Here is a 19,504-nt window from a genome sequence, read left to right on the forward strand (position 1 = left end):
CATATACAATGTGTAAAGTTTTAGATGGCAGACTTCTCCCTAGTCCTGAATCGATAGAAGTCGGTAAATGTTGGGAGGCTTTGGTAGGCACGCACTTTCAACTGCTGCCAACATTACATAGCTGACTGAGTTGTACAAAGTAGCCATTGTCGTCTGCTTCATTATTGTTTTGTGCTGTACTGTTCTGCGTGTTTTTATTGTGCAGTTGTGCTAAACATTATCAAAATGAGTGAAGAGGCAGTTGCTGGCCCATCTCGGGAGTCACCAACAACCCCTACCGGTAGGCTTACAGTTAGAAGGAAACCAGTATTACGTAGCGATGCTCGCAAAATTATATTGTGTGTGATTGAATGCTGCGAAAGAGAAAGGTAGCAGAAAAAATTGCTTCACCCCATTTACAAATCTTCATTGAGAGCTGCTACATACACAGGAGAAAGCATGCATAGCATTGGAAGATTCATATAGTTTTCCAAGGATCATCCTCACCAGAAACGCCTAGCAACTGGTAGGCGTGCCTTGTCCCCCCTCCCAATGGCACCTCTCCCCTCGCCAGCCAATGCTTGCTTCCTCCTCTCCCCGCACTCCCCTCACAACTCTGCCATCTTACAGTTAACACAATGTATGTACACATTCAATGTCAGTTTAAAGAAAGCGTGAACATGTAATGGATACTGACTAACAGCAAGTGCACCCAGAAGCATTTGTAGTTAAATCTCAATGGTTTTGCTTCCCACAGTCTTGTTTTGTCTTTGGGTAACAGTTTCTGCCATATAAAAGCAAACTGTAAGGCTGCAGTCCATTGCTAGTATTCAAATACTTAAGAAAAACGCTTTTTTTAAATGTAAGAGCATTTGGTTTCATACAGAAGTAAGCAAAACAATTTTTAGTGCATTACTCAATGCAATGTATTGAGGTTGGTTTGTTTAAAAGAGGGGAGGACCAAACTGTGAGGTCATCAGTAAAATAATTACAGAAGGGAAAGACGAAAAAGGAGCATAATAACAGGATAAAGGAAGAACCAGAAGAATGACAGAAGGACAACCAACACAACTATGGACAAAACAGGAAAAGAAGACCACAAAGAGAAGCAAGAAACAGGTAGAAGGGGTAAAAACAAGAGAGCAGATGACCATGGCTGGCCAACCACAAGAATAAAAAGGAAAAGCCATTCACTCTGTTGCACATTAAAACATCCACCCTAAAAGCATTAGAGTGGAGAACACAAAGAGAGAAGGACATGTGCTGAAACTTACACAGAATGGTAAAACCCACCATCACATACAAGAAGAAAAATTAAATTAGCTGATGAGGCGTTTTCAGCTAAAATTAATGGCAATGAGCCTGGTAACTGAAGAGTCTGTCACAGGGCAGCCAAAGGACAGCTCAACACGATCTGGGCCACTATCACCTGGGCGCCGCACCGACACTGGTCATCACTGCGCAGGAGGCAGCCATGTGTCACCCATGCATGGCCAATGCATAGTCAGCAGAGAACCACAGAGTTCCTGCAAGAGGCCTGTATGGAGGACTGCCACACATTCATAGTTTCCTTAATGGCACGAAGTTTCTTCTGCATGCTGAGGTTATGCCATTTCGTCTCCCAAAGCCACAAAACCTTGTGGCCTAGTACTGAACGCAGGTCAGTTGCTGGGAAGCCGATCTCCATAAGTGGTTTCTGCGTAGTCTGTTTGGCTAGCCTGTCAGCAAGCTCGTTGCCTTGGATTCCATGACCTGGATCCAGACAAACGACCGAACCATTCCAGGGCATAGATGGACTCCTGGATGGTCGCTACCAAAGGATAGCACTGGTCGATAGCTTGTAGACTCCAGGAGTCAGTACACACAAGAAACAACTCCCGAGGGCATGAATGGATGGATGTGCTCAAGAACACGAGATATAGCCACCAGCTCCGCAGTGTGAACACTGCAGCCATCGGGCAAGGAACGCTGTTCAATATGTCCTCTATGGACATACATGAAGCTGATGTGACCATCAGCCAATGAGCTGTCCATGTAAACCACTTTGTGGCCTCAGTACGTGTCAAGAATCAAGAGCAAGTGGCAGCAGAGTGCCACAGGGTTAACTGAGTCCTTAGGGCCATGTGAAAGGTCCAGGCAAAGCCGTATCCTAGGTGTACAATATGGAGGTGTAGGTGAATGGACCTCAAGTATAGCTGGTAAAGCAAGGACTTCAGTTTGGAAAGAAGGGAACAGACACGAACTGCAATTGGATGCCCTGACCTGGGCTGCCAATGTGGGAGATGAACCGTTGTGGGTGTGGGTGGGAAAAGGAGATGGTGATTTGGATGCACAAGAGAACTACAAATGTGTGCAATATAACTGGCCAGAAGTTGTGCATGCCTGACCTGCAATGGAGGGATTCTGGCCTCCTCAAGTCGCTTCCTAAAAGCTTCTGTCACTAGGAGAACACCACAGTGGTGCACTGGATGAGTAAACGCAACACTAATGGCACCACTGAACCATAAACCAGACTCCCATAGTCAAGGCAGGATTGAACAAGGGCTCTGAAGAGCTGCAGCAGTGTAGAGTGATCTGCACCCCAATTGGTGTTGCTCAGGCAGTGAAGAGCATTGAGGTGCTGCCAGCACTTCCACTTAAGATGACAAAGGTGAGAAAGCCAAGTCAATCAGGTGTAGAAAACCAGTCCTAAGAATCGATATGTCTCCACTACAGTGAGTGGATTATCATTAAAGTAAAGTTCTGGTTTTGGACAAACAGAACGATGCTGACAGAAGTGCATAATACACAACTTTGTGGCCAAAAACTGGAAACCTTGGGCTAGAGCCCAAGACTGCACCTTGTAGATGGCTCCCTGTAGGTGGTGCTCAGCAACACCAGTACTAGTGTAGCAGTATGAGATGCAGAAGTCGTCTGCATACAGAGAAGGTGAGACGGACAGCCCTACAGTTGCTGCTAGACCATTAATGGCCACTAAAAATAGAGACACACACACAATACAGAGCCCTACAAGACCCCATTCTCCTGGATATGAGGGGAACTATGGGAAGCACCAACTTGGACATGGAAAGTATGAAGCGACAGGAAATTTTGGATAAAAATTGGGATATGGCCTCTAAGATCCTACTTGTATAATGTGGCAAGGATATGATGTCAGCAGGTGGTTTTATACACTTTTTGCAAATAAAAAAAGAGACGGCAACCAGGTGTCAGCATCTTGAAAAAGCTGTTTGGATGGCAGACTCTAGGGACACAAGATTATCAGTGGTAGAGCGACCCTGGCAGAAGCCACCCTGACATGGGGCCAGAAGACCACGTGACTCTAGCACCCAACCCAACCGCTGACACACGATACATTCCTGCAGCTTACAAAGAACGTTATTGAGGCTGATGGGCCGATAGGTATCCACATCAAGCAGGTTGTTACCAGGTTTGAGCACTGGAATGATGGTGCTCTCCCCCCATTGCAAAGAAAAGATCCCATCGCACCAGATGAAGAGGACAAGGAGGTGTCACTTGTAGTCAGATGAGAGATGTTTAATCATCCAACTGTGGATCCGATCTGGCCCAGGAGATGTGCCGTGGCAATATGCAAGGGCACTGAGGAGCTCCGACTCTGTAAATGGGGTGTTATAGAATTCTCTGTGGTGTGCAGTGAATGAGAAGACTTTCCCTTCCAACCATCGCTTGGGGGTGCAAAAGGCTGGGGATAATTCTCCGACACAGAGGCTCGAGCATAGTGCTCAGCAAAGTACTCGGCAATCGCATTTGCGTCTGTAGATAACAGGCCATTTATGTTAACAACGGGGGCACCTGTTGGGGTCTGGTACCCGAAAACATTTTTGATCTTTGCCCAGACTTGAGAAAGTGATGTATGGCACATAATGGTTGAATCTTATCTCTCCCAACACTCCTGCTTCCACCATTTAGTAAGTTGGTGAACGCAGGCACAGAGCCATTTACAGGCTATGAGGTGCTCCATAGAAGGGTGCCACTATAGAGCTCACCGCCACTCCTTAATTGCTTCAGCAACTTCTGGCTACCAGAAGTAGGTGGTGCGGGAACAACAGAGAGGGAAGTGGCCCCCACCATCAAGAGGGCAGGTGTAGTCTTTCAGTTCTGAGAGCCAACAGGAATGCGAGTAACTGATGGGGTGACAAATGTTCTCATAGCGACAGCATAAGAGGAGATCATAGCCACAGGACGTAGGTGCTCAAATTTACTCTTAGCCTCAGTGTAGGTCAGTCGGTCCAGGGTCTTATATTCCATGATTTTCCTCTCTTTCTGTAAAATCCTGCAGTCTGGTGAGCAAGGTGAATGGTGCTCTCTGCAGTTGACACAGATGGGATGTGGGGCACATGGAGTATTGGGATGTGATGGACATTCACAATCTCGACATGTGATGCTGGAAGTATTGCTGGAAAACATATGGCTGAACTTCCAGTGCTTAAAGCACCACATTGGGGGAGGGATATATGGCTTGACATCACAGGGGTAGACCATCACCTTGACCTTCTCGGGTAATATGTCACCCTCTAAAGCCAAGATGAAGGCACTAGTGGTAACTGATTAACCCTCGGACCCTGATGGACACGCCAGATGAAATTCACACCTCGCCACTCTAAATAGGTGCGAAGCTTGTCATCAGACTGCAAAAGAAGGTCCCTGTGAAATATGATACTCTGGACTATATTTAAGCTCTTATGGGGTATGATGGTAACAGAACATCCCCCAACTTGTCACAAGTGAGTAATACCCGTGACTGGGAAGAGGATGCTGTTTTTATGAAGACTGACCCAGAGCGCATTTTGGACAAGCCCTCCACCTGCCCAAACTTGTCCTCCAAATGCAACACAAAAAACTGAGGCTTCATGAACATAAAAGCTTCCCCCATCAACTCTCATACATACAAAGTACTGGGGCGAATAAGCTTCACTGCCATCCTTAACCTGGCATTCCTCCCATGGTGTGGCCATGGAGGGGAATGATTTGGGGTCATATTTCTTAGCACTGAAGTTAGACTTTGCTTGCTTAGAGACTACTAGCAGCAGACCACCAGCAAGAGATGTTGTACTACACTTCATGGCATGTCATCCACCCCGATGCCACCCACTCCGCCCAGGGGCCCTCCCCACGGGCACCACCCAGCCTCAGCAAAGGCCATCTGGCAGGATGGCCATTTCTGGGAGTCCCGATGCCCCGGGGAGATGGGCATCTACTCCATGGTATACGTGGGGAGTTAACAGCACAGGCATCAGCAGAACTATCACTGTGTTGTCAGGGGGCTACAACCAACAGGGTACATGGTGGTCCTACCACAACGGACTGGCTATCATGCTGGATATGTGGTGGTAAGAAGTCCATGATCATTGTCTGTGCAGAAAGTGACACTGCATAGTGCATGGTGGAAAACGCACCCTGGAAGGTGTCCTTGCCCAAGAGATGGAGAATGAGTGGAACTACAATGAAATGATGAGAAAATGGGCTAAAGATCTCAATGCACGATGGACACGATGCACCATGTAAGGTGCCCTTCCCCAATTGGCTTGCTCTTCAGGAAAATTTAGAAAGATGGAGGTCAAACCCGATGGGGGACCATCACATAAAGGCTGAAACGTGAGAGACTCCTTTTGGTAACCTCTTACGACAGGCAGAAATACCTCGGACCTATTCTAACCCCAGGGCCTATGGGGGGGGGGGGGGGGGGGGGGGGGGGGGGGGTATGTACTGGGTATCATGTTATTAATCATGTTATTAGGCATTATTTAATGTTATTTGGAACAACTGAATATTATGCATGTATTGATGTTAAGCATGCTTTGTCATTAACAAAAATTTGAATATAAATAATTTGAAGTAACATATTTAAGAATTTATATTAATTTAAAATGAAACTATCAAGTGTAAAAGATCAACAAATCAGTTCTTTTCAACCATAATTTACAAAGTTCCAAAAAGTCAGCATGGAAAATTCAAGACTCTTTCATAAAGGACCTTTTTAGTTCAAGATGTTAACCTATTAGAATTATTAAAGAATTTCAGCAGGATCCAGATAGCATAAATCAGGGAATTTGTGGTGAACATACTTTAATAACAATGTTAATCATCATCAAATTATGAGAAGTATCATTTCCTGCTCGAAAAATTCTACAATTACCAATACTCATCAAGAAAATTGCAATCTACAACTCGGAAATTAAATTTTTACATATTATTTGGCAGTAGAAATGTTACACAATGTTTATGCTTCCAAGTTCATATTATACTCAATGTTCTCCCAGCCAATCAATGGAAATTTATTTTCTGTCATGCTGGAATTTACACAGCCATATTACAAGCTACAAGCACATTTCTTTGTAAACAAATTTGGACACACTCGAGAACAGAAGAATAAAATTCCACAATTTGGAATTTATTTTCTCAATGGGTTATCTTCAATACAAGAACAGTAGTCAATAACTTATTTGCAATCAAAAATAAGCTCAGCACAACCCTTAATAACTACTCACATTACAAAATTAAGCATTTACAATGAAGTGAACTTTAGGAGGTGCAATGGTACTACACACGTCTAAGAGAGGAATGGGAAGAAGTCATTTCTAGATTTCCTTATTTAGTTTTCCTACATCACACCATGTGAGTGTCAGAATGATTCCATCAATAAAGTTACTGGTGACTTCTCCTTATTACTGTCCAAATAATTTGGTGTTCATCTGTATCCACCCCATTACCACCAGGACATTATTTCTTAACTTTTTCCAATCTTACAGTCAGATTTTTTTTCTCTGTTTACAATGCTCTACAAAAACTTTTGATTGTTTGATGGGGAAGGAAAGGGACCAAGCAACAAAGTCATCAGTCCCTCAATTCAAGCATGTTGTGTCCAGCGGCAGAGATGTCCACCAAGAACATTTTCTGATCTAATAAGGAGATTCATAACAGTAAAAGGTACAAGGCTAAAAACATAATGTATACCCTGTGTACTGTCAATAATAGGAGCAAAATGAGGGAAATAATAAATCTGCGATTGGGCATCCTCAGGGCGCTGCATGCAACAGGAAACGTCACATCCACAGCTGTCCCACCCATGATCCATTAGAATCAAGAGTGCCAACTGTTCAATGAAGTGTGACACCCAGTCAAGGAATATGCAGCCTACGTTGTCACAGAACTGTCTGAGCCTCTGATTCAGACCCTCCACTTGGCTCTGTACAAGAGGTCCACAATCGGTCCTGTCGACTATGCTGATTTGTTTGGATTAATGTAGTCAATTCGAAGTATGTAAGTGGCCTGCCTGGAGGCAGGTAAATGTTGCAAATCATAATCACTGAGGTCCTTTGCACCCGCACACTGTTGTCTCCAATGAGGTATGAAAGGGAATTCACTCACTGACACCATCTGTCTGAACCAAACTACAGACCTCTGCAGTTGCCTTCTCAGGACCAGCACAGTTCTTATGGAATGCATGATAACCATGCAGCATTGAAGAATGGCCATCAGTGAAATGTGGTTCTTGGTGATCAATGCAAACTACAAAAGAAAATTAAGTAAGGTATTGAAGTTCTGGTGGGTGGAAGTAGCACCATTACAATTCAACTGAATTATCACATGATTGGTGGTCAGAGTAGATCTGAATGGGTCGGGAGGACTGGGAATGGTGCAGAACCACTGTCTGTCATTAGGACTTCACTAGGGGATCTAATGCTGGTGCCTCTAGGGATACTGGAAGAGTCTTGTTCCAATTCTTCTTCTTCTTCTTCTTTTCCTTCATAACGTTTAGTGGGCAAAGTTCATTTAAGAAGCTATCAACATTGAGCACTGGGACAGATGAAGAGTGGACAGCCCTGGGACCCACAAGTCATGGCTTCTTCAGCCATAATTTGGTGTTGAGCCTCCAGTGCAAGGGTTGCTTGGAAAGGGACCCAAGAGGGAGCCTCATCACCAGTGGACACTGAAGATGGAGAATGCCTCTCAAGCTGGGTGTGGGAAGTAGTTCCTGAAGAAGGTACCACAGGAAACATGGAAGAGGAGGGTGGTGGGAGATATGGTTTGGGGAAGTTTGAGGTAGGAGGCCATGTTTATGACATTAGTATAATTTATAGTCATATCCATGAGATGTGTGCATTCCTTTTTCTTCCATTTCTTGGTATATGACAGGTGGTCAATAGATTTATATTCCTGGATCTTCTGTTATGCCTTGAAAACTGGGCAAACTGATGAATGTGAATGGCGATGTTCCACACAGTTGACACACAAAGGTTGATGTTCAAAACAACTATCTTCGTTGAGTGATCATCCACAGCTGCCCTGTTTTGGGTCCACTATGAAGCAAGATGAAATATGCCCAAACCTCTGAAGTACCTCATAGATAATGGGACATACAGTTTTGCATTACACCTGTACACTTTCCCTGGAAGGACATTCCCTTCAAAAGCTAAGCTTGAGGCACCAGTATCAGTGCAATTATCCTTATGTCCTTTCCTTACCTATCTGATGAAATAAGCACTTCAATGCTAGAGATTAGTCCACAGGTCCTCATCTGTTTGGAGTGTAAGGTCTCTGTGGAAGATGATTACTTGGAACATGTTCAAAGTTTTGTGTAGGGCAATAGCCACAGATTTGTCACCTAGATCATCACATGCCTGAAGAGCTGTAGACTGGGCAGCAGTACATACCAAGTACAGGTTGAAATGCTTCACTCCCAGACATGTGGCTTGTCCGTCTTCTCACATGTAACCAGGGAAGGGAACATTGTGTGGTCATATCTCTTTGCACTGTCATGATCTTTCCTATCTGAAAAGACTGCCAGGGCCTTATTGCCATCAGTGGAAGAAAGTTTAATTTGCTTAGTATCACCAACTCTAAATGGGGCAACAGTTACTTGTCCAGAAACCTCTGCCCAGGGCCCCAGTGCTTCAGCCATGATAGGCGCATCCTCATTGGCTTGCATGGGGAGTTTCCTGCTCATTCACCAACAGTGCAATCCCTGCTTGGTCAGCAGCCTAGCGTTGTGCATGCCCATTTTCAAAATGGCACAACCAAGTTCATAGTTGAAAATTAAACAAGTTTGACACGTCACTCATGTTTGCCTATGGCATAATAGGCTATGCCATAATATTTTGCTCTCATGTGTTAGTAGTCCACGAAAACGCAGCTCACATTAGTTTGTCACCCTATTGCCCCCTCCCCTACTTCTCTCCCATGATGCACCTTAAGGTAAATTTTGATATTGCCTTTTTGCCATCATTGTTTTAATAAAGTAGACATTCTTTCCCTCTTTATCACATTGATAACAAGGAACACTTACATCTGTATTTATATATGCTGCCTCAGCAGTACATTCAGCCTTTGTAGTTGGATTGCTCAAAGCAAATATAATTGGATGCTCTGAAAATTCTGTCAAACTTTTCAGCAGCTCTGGGGTGAATACTCCTCCAACAGCAGCTGCACCTTTGAAATCAAATCAATTACAAAGTTATTAATTTCCTCACAAATTAAAAACAAATACTGGTACTTAATTTTAGTGGAATAAGTTATGAGAAATGGATGGAAAATGTGAAATGTAATGACTGTAAATTGTCCATTCTGAGAAACCAATCTGCTACTTATGTTAAACAATCACACACAGTTGTAGATGCATTTTTCTATTTTTGAAGTATGACCTTTCACATTCCTATGTAGGATCAAACAGAAACTGAGACGTCATGAGATAAGATGTTACATAATTATGAGAATTAGAAAAGTAAATTTAAAGAAAGAAAGCACTTGAAAACATTAACATTAACTTTGTGCCTACCATATACTTTTAATACTAAAACCACATTATTTCCATCTTCCTTGATCTTTTCTAAATGTTGTAACATTAATGCTAGAACATTCTGCTGCAGTATTGAGGTTGAAATATTACAGATGACAACGGAACATTTACAGACAAGATAATGCAGTGCAAAAATCAAAAATCTGTCATGGCAACTGACAATGGCCACAAAAGCCTATAAATATCCATCTACATCTACAATCTGCAAACCACTGAAGTGCACAGCAGAGGTTTACATCCCACTGTACAAGTCATTAAGGTTTTTCTGATGTCATTCACATATGGAACATGAGAAGAATGATTGTTTAAAAGCCTCCATGTGTGTTGCAGTTAATCTAATCTTCCCTTCATGATCTCTATGGAGGTGATACAGAGGGGTTATAGTATAATCCTTGAAACACCATTTAAAGCCAGTTCTTGAAACTTTATATGTAGGCTTCCTCGGGATTGCTCATATTTATCTTCAATAGCCAGCCACTTCCGTGTCTCCATGATGCTCTCCAATGGATTGAATACACCTGTGACCATTCACACTGCCCTTCTCCATATACATTCAATATCCCTGTTAGTCCTATTTGATATGGGTTCCACAGACTTGAGTAATATTGTAGGATGTGTAACATGAGTGATTTGTAAGCAATGTTCTGTGATGACTAATTGTGTTTCCCCACTGTTCTACCAATAAACCGAAGCCTACCACCTGCTTTTCCCATAACAGGCTATGTGATCAGCCCGCTTCATATCCCTACAAAGAGTTAAACCGAGGAATTTGTACAAGTTGACAGGTTCCAACTGTAACTCATTGACACTACAGTCATGGGATCCTAGTTTTTTTTTTTCCATTTTGTGAAGTGCATAATTTCAAATTTCTGAACATTTATAGAACATTGCCAATCTCTGCACCACTTTGAAATCTTATCAATATCTGATTGCACATTTATGTTGCTTCTTTCAGACAATATTTCATTATAGATAACTGCATCATCTGCAAAAAGTCTGAGGTTACTGATAACACAGTCTGCTAGGTCATTAATATACAACATAACATCAAGAGTCCCAACAAATTTCCATGAGTCACATGCGAAGTTACTTCTATATCTGTTGATGACTCCCATCCTCCCTACCGGAAAGTCATCAGTCCAATCACAAATGTCATTAAGTACCCAACTCAATCATACTTTTGATAGTAAGCATAGGTGTGGCACTGATTCAAATGATTTTAGGAAATAAAGAAATACTGCATCTGTCTGACTGCCTTACGCCAAAGCTTTCAGTATGTCATGCGAGAAAAGTGTGAACTGGGTTTCATATGACTGATGTTTTCAGAACCCATGCTGGTTGTCATGGAGGTGTTCATTATGTTTCAAATACCTCATTACGTTTAAGCTCAGAATATATTCTAAAATACAACAAACTGGTGTCAAAGATGCTTGATGGTAGTTTTGTGGATCACCTCTACCACACTTCTTGCAAGACAGTGTGACCTATACTTTCTTCCACCTACTGTGCACATCTTCCGTAACTGTTCTCTAAACTGTTTTCAAATTGAGAACACAGAAATGTATTTCAGAGCATGGAGCTTCACTTATCTGGAATTTCATCAACTGTAATTATACATCTAAAAGTAACCATTTCAACCTACTAGTGAGTGGAGGCATTTGTATGAGAAAATTGTTCACTTTGTTTAAAATTACTTGGCATTCTTTAACCTAGCAAGGAACAGATATTAGTGAGCAAAAGAGCTGGAATACATATGCTATGTATATGTGTGACTAAGACTCCATTGTATTTAGTTTCTCAGCATTGTCTTCTTATGTGTCAAGAAGTAAGCACCATGAAATGTTTTGTTAACTATTTCTGCCTTGTGCACCTACTGTACAGTGATTACTAAAGTATTAAACAGCATGGCTGATGAACTACCAGATATTGAAGAATATGCATGAAGATCGTAATCAGAGCCACAAACAAAAGAGCACTGATACTGTCAACCATAGCTGTTTACTTCGCCATTTGTGGCCACTTGCATGCAGAATCTGTTTCCACTAAAATTGAAATTGTTAACCTTCAACAAATTTTAAGTCACATAGATATTAAATAACAGTATGCAGTTCCTTGTCAACAATGAATGTAAAAAATTACCTGAAGAGTAAGGAGACAGCTGAATTGATAAATGTCATTTGTACTAACTAAATATCAAGTCATACAAAATATTGAAGTACCTTTCAAGTCCCAGAATGTTTAAAGACAATAGTTACCTATGAGAACAGTAGGACGTATTGTTTTGACTATGTCTTCCAGATTTTTGATGGGCTGATGAGTCTTTGCATACTCCACTTTGTGTCCTGTAACTCCACCTTCAGGTCTATCTTTCACAATCAGACCTTTGGAGTCCACCATCCAGATTCTGTCTCTTGCATCTTGAAGTGATGTTCCTTCCTTCTGCATTGCCATCACACAGAGCCCAGCTATACCAAGAGAGGCCTACGGAAATAATTCTTTAACTGTGTAATGTTTCAGTGGTGACAATTTTTAAAACTATTTTTGCGCTTGTGCTGATGTAAAAATAGAATGGTTAAGATTTTCATGCTCATTAAAAAATAATTTGATTACAATTTAGATGTAGCTTAGTTCTGGAGTATTAGTAGTATTTCTCCATATTACATATCCCATGTTACAGACCATCAAAAATGGTATCCCTGTAAGTTCTGTTCTTTGTTTACTTTTGTTTTTACTACATGTCAATGATCTAGAAAGAATATTACAGTTCTTCTAAAAAATTTCTGAACATAAAGCTTTAAATAATTTAGGAGTAAAGGAGACCACTCACTGAAAAGTGCTAGCAATGAGTCATCAACAGGAACACACAAAACAGAGGAAAACTTGCTAGCTTTCAGTATTAATCCTCTCTTGAGCCACAGTACAAACAAACCAACACATACAAACCTCATTCATATAGAAACCTCGTTAACTCATTCTGCCATCAATGACTCAGCATTTTGCTATTTGGTAAGTGGTCTCCTTTATTCCTAAATAATTTATGTTCTATTAGAACTTTCCTACTATGTTTACATGAAGCTTTATGTAATAATTCAACAAAACAATACAGTTCTTAGAAGTTTGTATAGAGTTCAAACTTAAGAATTTCTTGAATTGATCAAGTTTTGAAAATAAAGACTGCTATATGTACATTTTTAATTATGTTTCTTAAAGTGTAAAAATTATGAACATATGTTAATTTACCTCACCAGCACCCTGGAATAATATGGTGTGATCAGAAAGACGTGTCTTTGTGACCCGAAGTGAAGCCAGCAAACCTGCCACTGCAACAGATGCTGTCCCTTGGATGTCGTCATTGAATGTGCAATATCTGTCCCTGTACTTTTCAAGGAAGCGGAAGGCATTGCTGTTTGCAAAGTCTTCGAACTGCAACAACATAAGGAAAAACATACCAAGACATGTTGAGAGAGGAAAATGTTTGACATAATTATAATGAGTCCATCCAAATAGTATTATATAATCTACAAAATTATGATGTAACAGTAGTTTTGAAAATTCTGTGTTTTAAACTATTCTTCAGCAGTAGGCTTATCTATTGAGGCAAGGGCAGGGGCAAAATTTTTAGTTTGTAAATGACTGTACTAAAACCTGTACTTTACTACAATGAAAAATTATACTAATAAAAACAATTTTGGTAGCAGGAAATTGCAATTTATCATGTTAGTGTGCAAAAGTAATTTAGTATGATCTATTTTAAATTTTATCATAAAATATGTTACCCAAAGTAACATACTTAAAAGACTACCAAATTACCTGTATAAGTGTGTTTTGACCATATCGCTTCACAACAGCTTGCATGAATTCATCTACAAAGTCATCATATTCTTTCCCTGTGATTCTCTTGTGCCTCAGACCAATGTAGAGAGGATCATCAAGAAGTTTCTGGAATAGTCATCATAGTAAACACACAAAAGTTGCACACAAAACTTAAGATCAAGAATCTTGAGTCAGTCACTTGCATATTATTAGACATACCTGTGTATTGGTCCCAACATCCAGTGTAATTGGCAAGCATTGGTGGGGTTTAATACCAGCTAGTGCAGTATAAAGTGCCAGCTTACCTACTGGAATACCCATTCCATAAGCCCCTAAGTCACCGAGACCCAAAATTCTCTCCCCATCAGTAACTACAATGGCTCTGACATCAGACTCAGGCCTGAGGAATGAATAAAACAATCTATATAGCTTAACATAAATCAAAGAAAAACTTCAATTGAAGAAAGATATAAGTTTACTAGTATACATAAACCATTTCACATAATAAGTAATGTGTGTGCTCTTACCAGTTCTTCAGAATTTCATAGACATGTCCTTTATCATGAATAGTAATAAATAAACCACGTGGTCTCCTGTATATTAGACCATAATTCTGGCAGGCTAGGCCTACAGTTGGTGTGTATACTATTGGCATCATTGTTTGCACATTTTCTGATAAGAACCGGTAAAACAGTTTCTCATTTCGGTCCTGTTGAGGTATCAAAAACAATTATTTATTACATACTTGGTCCACTTTAACAAATTCAAAAATTCCGTACCATATAACTATGACACTTGTTATCATGCAGTTAATACAAATGATGATAAACTGATAATTATGATACAGGACACTGGACAATGCACAATATAAGCAATTTTTTCAAACTATGTGACATTATTTTACTTATAGGAATAGTATCTGGCCTCTTCTGATTTCAATCTCTTCTTCTTGAGTTTTGCATAAATAAAAAATAAAAATAATTTAAAAATTTGAAAGGCTACTCAAAAATATGAGTTCTCATAAATATTTCTGTTTGTTTCTGTTATACGGGAAACACTACACTGAATACAAGCATCATGCTCAAACAACTTTGAAAACAGGACCCATCGCAAGCAGTAATGCACTGTATCCATTGTTATTGGGTACAGTAAAGTCTTATTCAAGTGGTATAATGACATGTGCCACAAAAAGGAAAGTAACTATGGTCTAAATTCAAGAAATATCTCACATGAGATCACTTTGCTGGACAGCTAATGTACAGAATTATATCTTACATTGTATACATGTGTTTTGTCTACATGTGATTGGCATATAACTCAATTTTTGTGAATCTTCACTCACCTGGAGTCCCATGAGGTAAATATACTTATTAAGATCATCTGGGTAACGTTGTACATTAAGCATGCACAGCTCCATTTGCTCCTCCTGAGTTTTAATTCTCGGGGGTAAAAGTCCATGAATCCCTAACTGTTGTCTTTCTTGTAGGGTAAAGGCCATGCCCTGGAAAGAAAAAGAGAAAAAGATTAATGAAAGTTGCTTCGGGTTTCTCCCTTATCTAGTATGTCAACCTTACTGTGGGTTCCAATGCATTTATAGTTTAGTTTGCTATTTTCCACATTTTCATCTTTTCACTTAATTATTACACAAATAAAGCAAATAACTTATGGTCCCAAATTATTCCAAAATATGTCTGATAATGTCCATGCAGCTAACACTATGTGTTTATTCAGCGATTATGTTTATTTATTCTACATTCGTTCTCTTTTACAATGTGTTGCATCATCAGATCAGTTAGGTTACTGTCATATGTCCCATACTGCCGCTCATATCCATCACTGAGAAGTAGGCTTGGATTTCAGGGTTTCTGATCAGGCCAGACCACGAAATTTCAATTCCAAATTGTTTATGGTCACGATTGTGATTTCCATATTGCTGTTATCGGCAACAAATTTCAGATACAGTTGGTAAAAGAATTTTCTACTGATCATCTAGGTTGGTGGTGATGAGTTATTACCAACCGAGCAAGCAAGCAAAGAAAACACGTGACCTGTGAAGGAGATAAAACGATGCAGGCAGGGGAAGTAAAGTGCTCAGTATTGTAAATTGTCTTTACGTACTACAAGACACACTAGAATTTCAACAGACTTATTATTTATACCCTACAGAATTTAACCATGTGTATGGTGTTCAATTAGAAGAACTACTCTAAGTAATTCAGCTGCAAATGTAAGCGTTCAGTTGTATTGTTGGCTGAGATATCCTCTTGGGCATCAGGTGACCATATTGAAGAGGTTTCCTTTATTCACATCTACTGGGCATCTTCCCTTTGTGAAATGGAAGGATTGTCTTTTAAGTGTAATTGTCACTTGGGTGACTGATAAGCAGTTTGGAGTGTAGTGATTATGATGAAAAGAAAGGACAAAATATGACCTGTATGCCGTCGAGTTGCGGATAAAAAAGAAAAAGAAAGACTGTGCTAGCAATTTACTAGCATGCTCTACGGACGTCAACATTTTTAAACTAGCGTCAACAATGTTCAGAAACACTAATTTGTTAGGTTTCTTCACACACGAATATATGGAAAAGTTCGTTACAGTATCTCGGGGGACTGCTAAGAGACTGTTGGGTGCTCACTTTGCTAGAACACAGTCTAGACCATTTATACAAATGAAAGCGGAAGATCATTAACTGACAAGTGAAAATTATTCTTTTCTGGCTTCCATTTGTTGGTAGAAGTACATAACAATTAACAATTGCTCCATAACAAAAAAAAATTGTTTCATATTTTCTTTATTATCAACGATTGAAGGTGACCTTGACCACCAGCGCCTGGAAGGTGGTAGAATAACGTTAAACACGGTATGTGCGAGACGTGCGTGGAGACACGGCAAGCATTCGCGCTAAACAGTGCAATGACGTTACGCGGAACTGAGAAAGCGTGAACCGCTGAGCGGCGTAGGCTACGTGCTGCTGTCAGCGTACTCAAGCCCGCTGTTATAGCATTTGGGACAACTCGCGTGCTGTATCGTTTCTTCATACTCAAAGACATCTCCACTTGACTGTGAGAAACCTTTCTCCATTTGAACAGTACCGGCACGCGATTGACAAGATCTCAATCCAACCAACACCAAACTTGTGAAATTCTGTATGTTATGTGTGAAACGATGGTGGAAACCTTCAAAACAGTCACCGGTAGTTATCACAGGTAAATTCCCTTCCAAAAGGAAATTGGCAAGTCCACTGCACGTTGATTCGCGAAATATAGGTTCCCTTAAACACTAAGTCTCCCAAGAAATTGTCACAAGAAGTGCTACCAAAACAACTGTACGTCAGTGAATTAATGAAAAAAATATGTTGAAAATTCACTTCATGTGAATCATTTTAGAAATCTTTATCCACTAATTTCAGTTCACTTGGGTTTCAACAGTACTTAACTGGTGGCGTTGACGGGGCAAAGTTTCTCGGCACGAATAAGTTGGTCCAATCTTCATGTTGGTGTCATTGACTGTACCATGAGTCTGCCGACCATTGGAAAACTTATTGGATGTTTCTTCTGCTCTTCAGTTTGCATTTTTAAGCTGTCTAGTAGTGTTTCTATGTGACCACATTTTTCCTTATACTCAAGCAGCTAGACACTGTGGTCATGTGTGTGTGAATTGCGTTTGAGTAAGTGTAAGTCATTATTTTTGTTGTGCCTTTCTGAGACTCAGAATCTCGGCTATATGATGAGTAGCAACTACCTTTTCATAACATTTCTACACTCCATCCTGGATTTTCCATTGTTCAATAATGCAATTCAGTACTTTAGCGTTATAAGGAAGGATGCTATTTCATACACGTAAAGAAGATCTCGAAGCAGCCTCAGAACTAGGGTCGCCAATTCCTAAACTGGAAAGCACAATCTTAACAAAAATAGGATTTGAAATAAAATATATGTCACAAAAATAATACTAACGTAGATTAATAAACACAGACAATTAATCATCGTACACTAAACCTCTACTTGTCTTTGTGTATTACACCACAGCTGATCCTGAGCTACTTTACTTACACTGTGACAAGTTTAATGAAAGTCATCAACCCAGTGGACGAGTGGGCCTAGTTTGCGACAGGAGCACCACCCCTTCCTGCCCTGCCTCCTGCCACCTGCCACCTGCCTCCTGCCTCTCCCCCCCCCCCCCCTGAGGGTGGACATTGCAGTCTCACAGGAGGAGATAATGAGGAATGTTTGGAGCAATGGAAAGAACGAATTGACTTCAATGAGTCCTCCTTCGAAGGCAACACAATTAAAAGAACATATCTGGAAGGTGAACAAACAGTCAACACTAGGGCAAAGTTGCGCAGGGCCCGTAGCACTAATTAACCGTAGGGCCCCTATTCAGGAATACTATTATTGTACTTTCGCATAAAATAAGCTTATAACTTTGGACAGAACAAAATATCTCGACACTCAATAGGACTATGCTACATAGGAAAGCGTCGCGAATCACCGATTGGGAGAACATGTTTTAGGTTGTACTGAGCTATGGTAACTGGAAACTTTACACTGCAACATTCGTCGGGATGGAACGAAGAGACACTGGCGTATCAGAATGTACTTAACATTAAAAATTGCTTATGTGAACTTGACATAAATGCGGCACACTGTCGTAACTTTAAATCACTCAAAGGAATACAAAAAAGGGTCACAGGAATGGCGCTGTGTGTGCTAGCTTGTCGCTAACCTTAATTCAAACGGATTATCATTATACAATTGTTTCGCTTTGCGGTCCACCTAGTTTGATGTAAAAGTATATCAAGAAAAAGATTTTTATGCCAGATTTTAGCAACAACAACAAAATTAGGCCAGATTTTAGCAGCTCCATTTGTGATAAGTAAAACCAGTTAAATATAGTAGAATTTTGGTCAATACAGTGATGGTAGTTTAAGTGCAGTATCACTAAATCTATGGCAAAAGAATTTTTTGGGGAATGCGATGTTGAATGCCGCAGAAAGCATCTAAAACTGATAATGCGTATGTTGACGAGGTAGCTTTCATAATGACGATTGAAAGTCTACTATTTTCTGCTACGGAAAATCATTGCTTGACAATTTTCACGATTGTACGATGTCGTCAGTAGCAGAAGACGCAAATACTGAAAATACCCGGAACAAACGTTACGAAAATTGGTTGCCTGAAAGACGCCTCTGGTAAGTAAATGTATCAGTGTTATCCAGTCGAGGTTTATCAGGAAGCTGAGCAGTATAGCAATCTGATTGTTACGCCTGTGCTATTAACCACGATATTTAGACTAGGAAAGTTCATAGCCAAGGACATCGAGACAATGCAACGCCTGGTGGAAAAGATATCATCAGCATTCTCACGCTGCTTACTGGCGTTTATAAATAATTCATCTGCGATCAATACTAAGCCCTATAATGGTGGGACTGCAACGCCAGTGACAAATGGATATTCAGCACATTCCTGCAGAAATAACTTCCCGCTATTTGCAAACTCTACATCTACAAAGAAAGTAGAACAGGCTGTATCTCCTATAGTTCTAAACGTTTATTAAAAACGCACGATTTATATGTATTCTAGACGTGGCAGCTGATTACAAAAATAAAAGTTCCGGTTCATGCAATTACTATACTATAAATGAAGATACTTTTCCTTACTCCAAAAAAAGCTCTGTTAAGGCTGTGAAACTACTTCGTATGTGATAAAAATTTTGTGAAAAAAGGTCATTCTAAAAATTTGTAAGGAGAAGCACGTATTTATTAGGGAACCATAACAGCGATTTTATACAGGAAACATAGTACAAGCATTGTAAATGCCAGAGAGCCATTACTGGAAAAGGAAAAGTGAATCATTACGACCTTTTTTGTTACTTTTCCCAGACGGTATTTCTCCT

The 19,504-nt window shown here is 40.4% G+C and overlaps 1 protein-coding gene across 2 annotated transcripts in view; it reads right to left on the minus strand.

Annotated features, from left to right (window-relative positions):
- The window catches only part of LOC126161695 (NADP-dependent malic enzyme-like), a 395,549-nt gene that overhangs the window by 8,775 nt on the left and 367,270 nt on the right, over positions 1-19,504 (minus strand). For both annotated transcript variants that reach the window (XM_049917710.1, XM_049917711.1), the window contains 7 exons: positions 14,952-15,110; positions 14,137-14,318; positions 13,829-14,009; positions 13,607-13,735; positions 13,037-13,219; positions 12,052-12,277; positions 9,287-9,429 (listed from right to left, as the gene is read on the minus strand). In XM_049917710.1, coding sequence (XP_049773667.1) covers positions 9,287-9,429; positions 12,052-12,277; positions 13,037-13,219; positions 13,607-13,735; positions 13,829-14,009; positions 14,137-14,318; positions 14,952-15,110 — 1,203 coding nt within the window. The remainder of the gene's footprint in view (positions 1-9,286; positions 9,430-12,051; positions 12,278-13,036; positions 13,220-13,606; positions 13,736-13,828; positions 14,010-14,136; positions 14,319-14,951; positions 15,111-19,504) is intronic.

The sequence above is a fragment of the Schistocerca cancellata genome, chromosome 2, assembly GCF_023864275.1.
Source record: "Schistocerca cancellata isolate TAMUIC-IGC-003103 chromosome 2, iqSchCanc2.1, whole genome shotgun sequence".
NCBI classification, from domain to species: domain Eukaryota; kingdom Metazoa; phylum Arthropoda; class Insecta; order Orthoptera; family Acrididae; genus Schistocerca; species Schistocerca cancellata.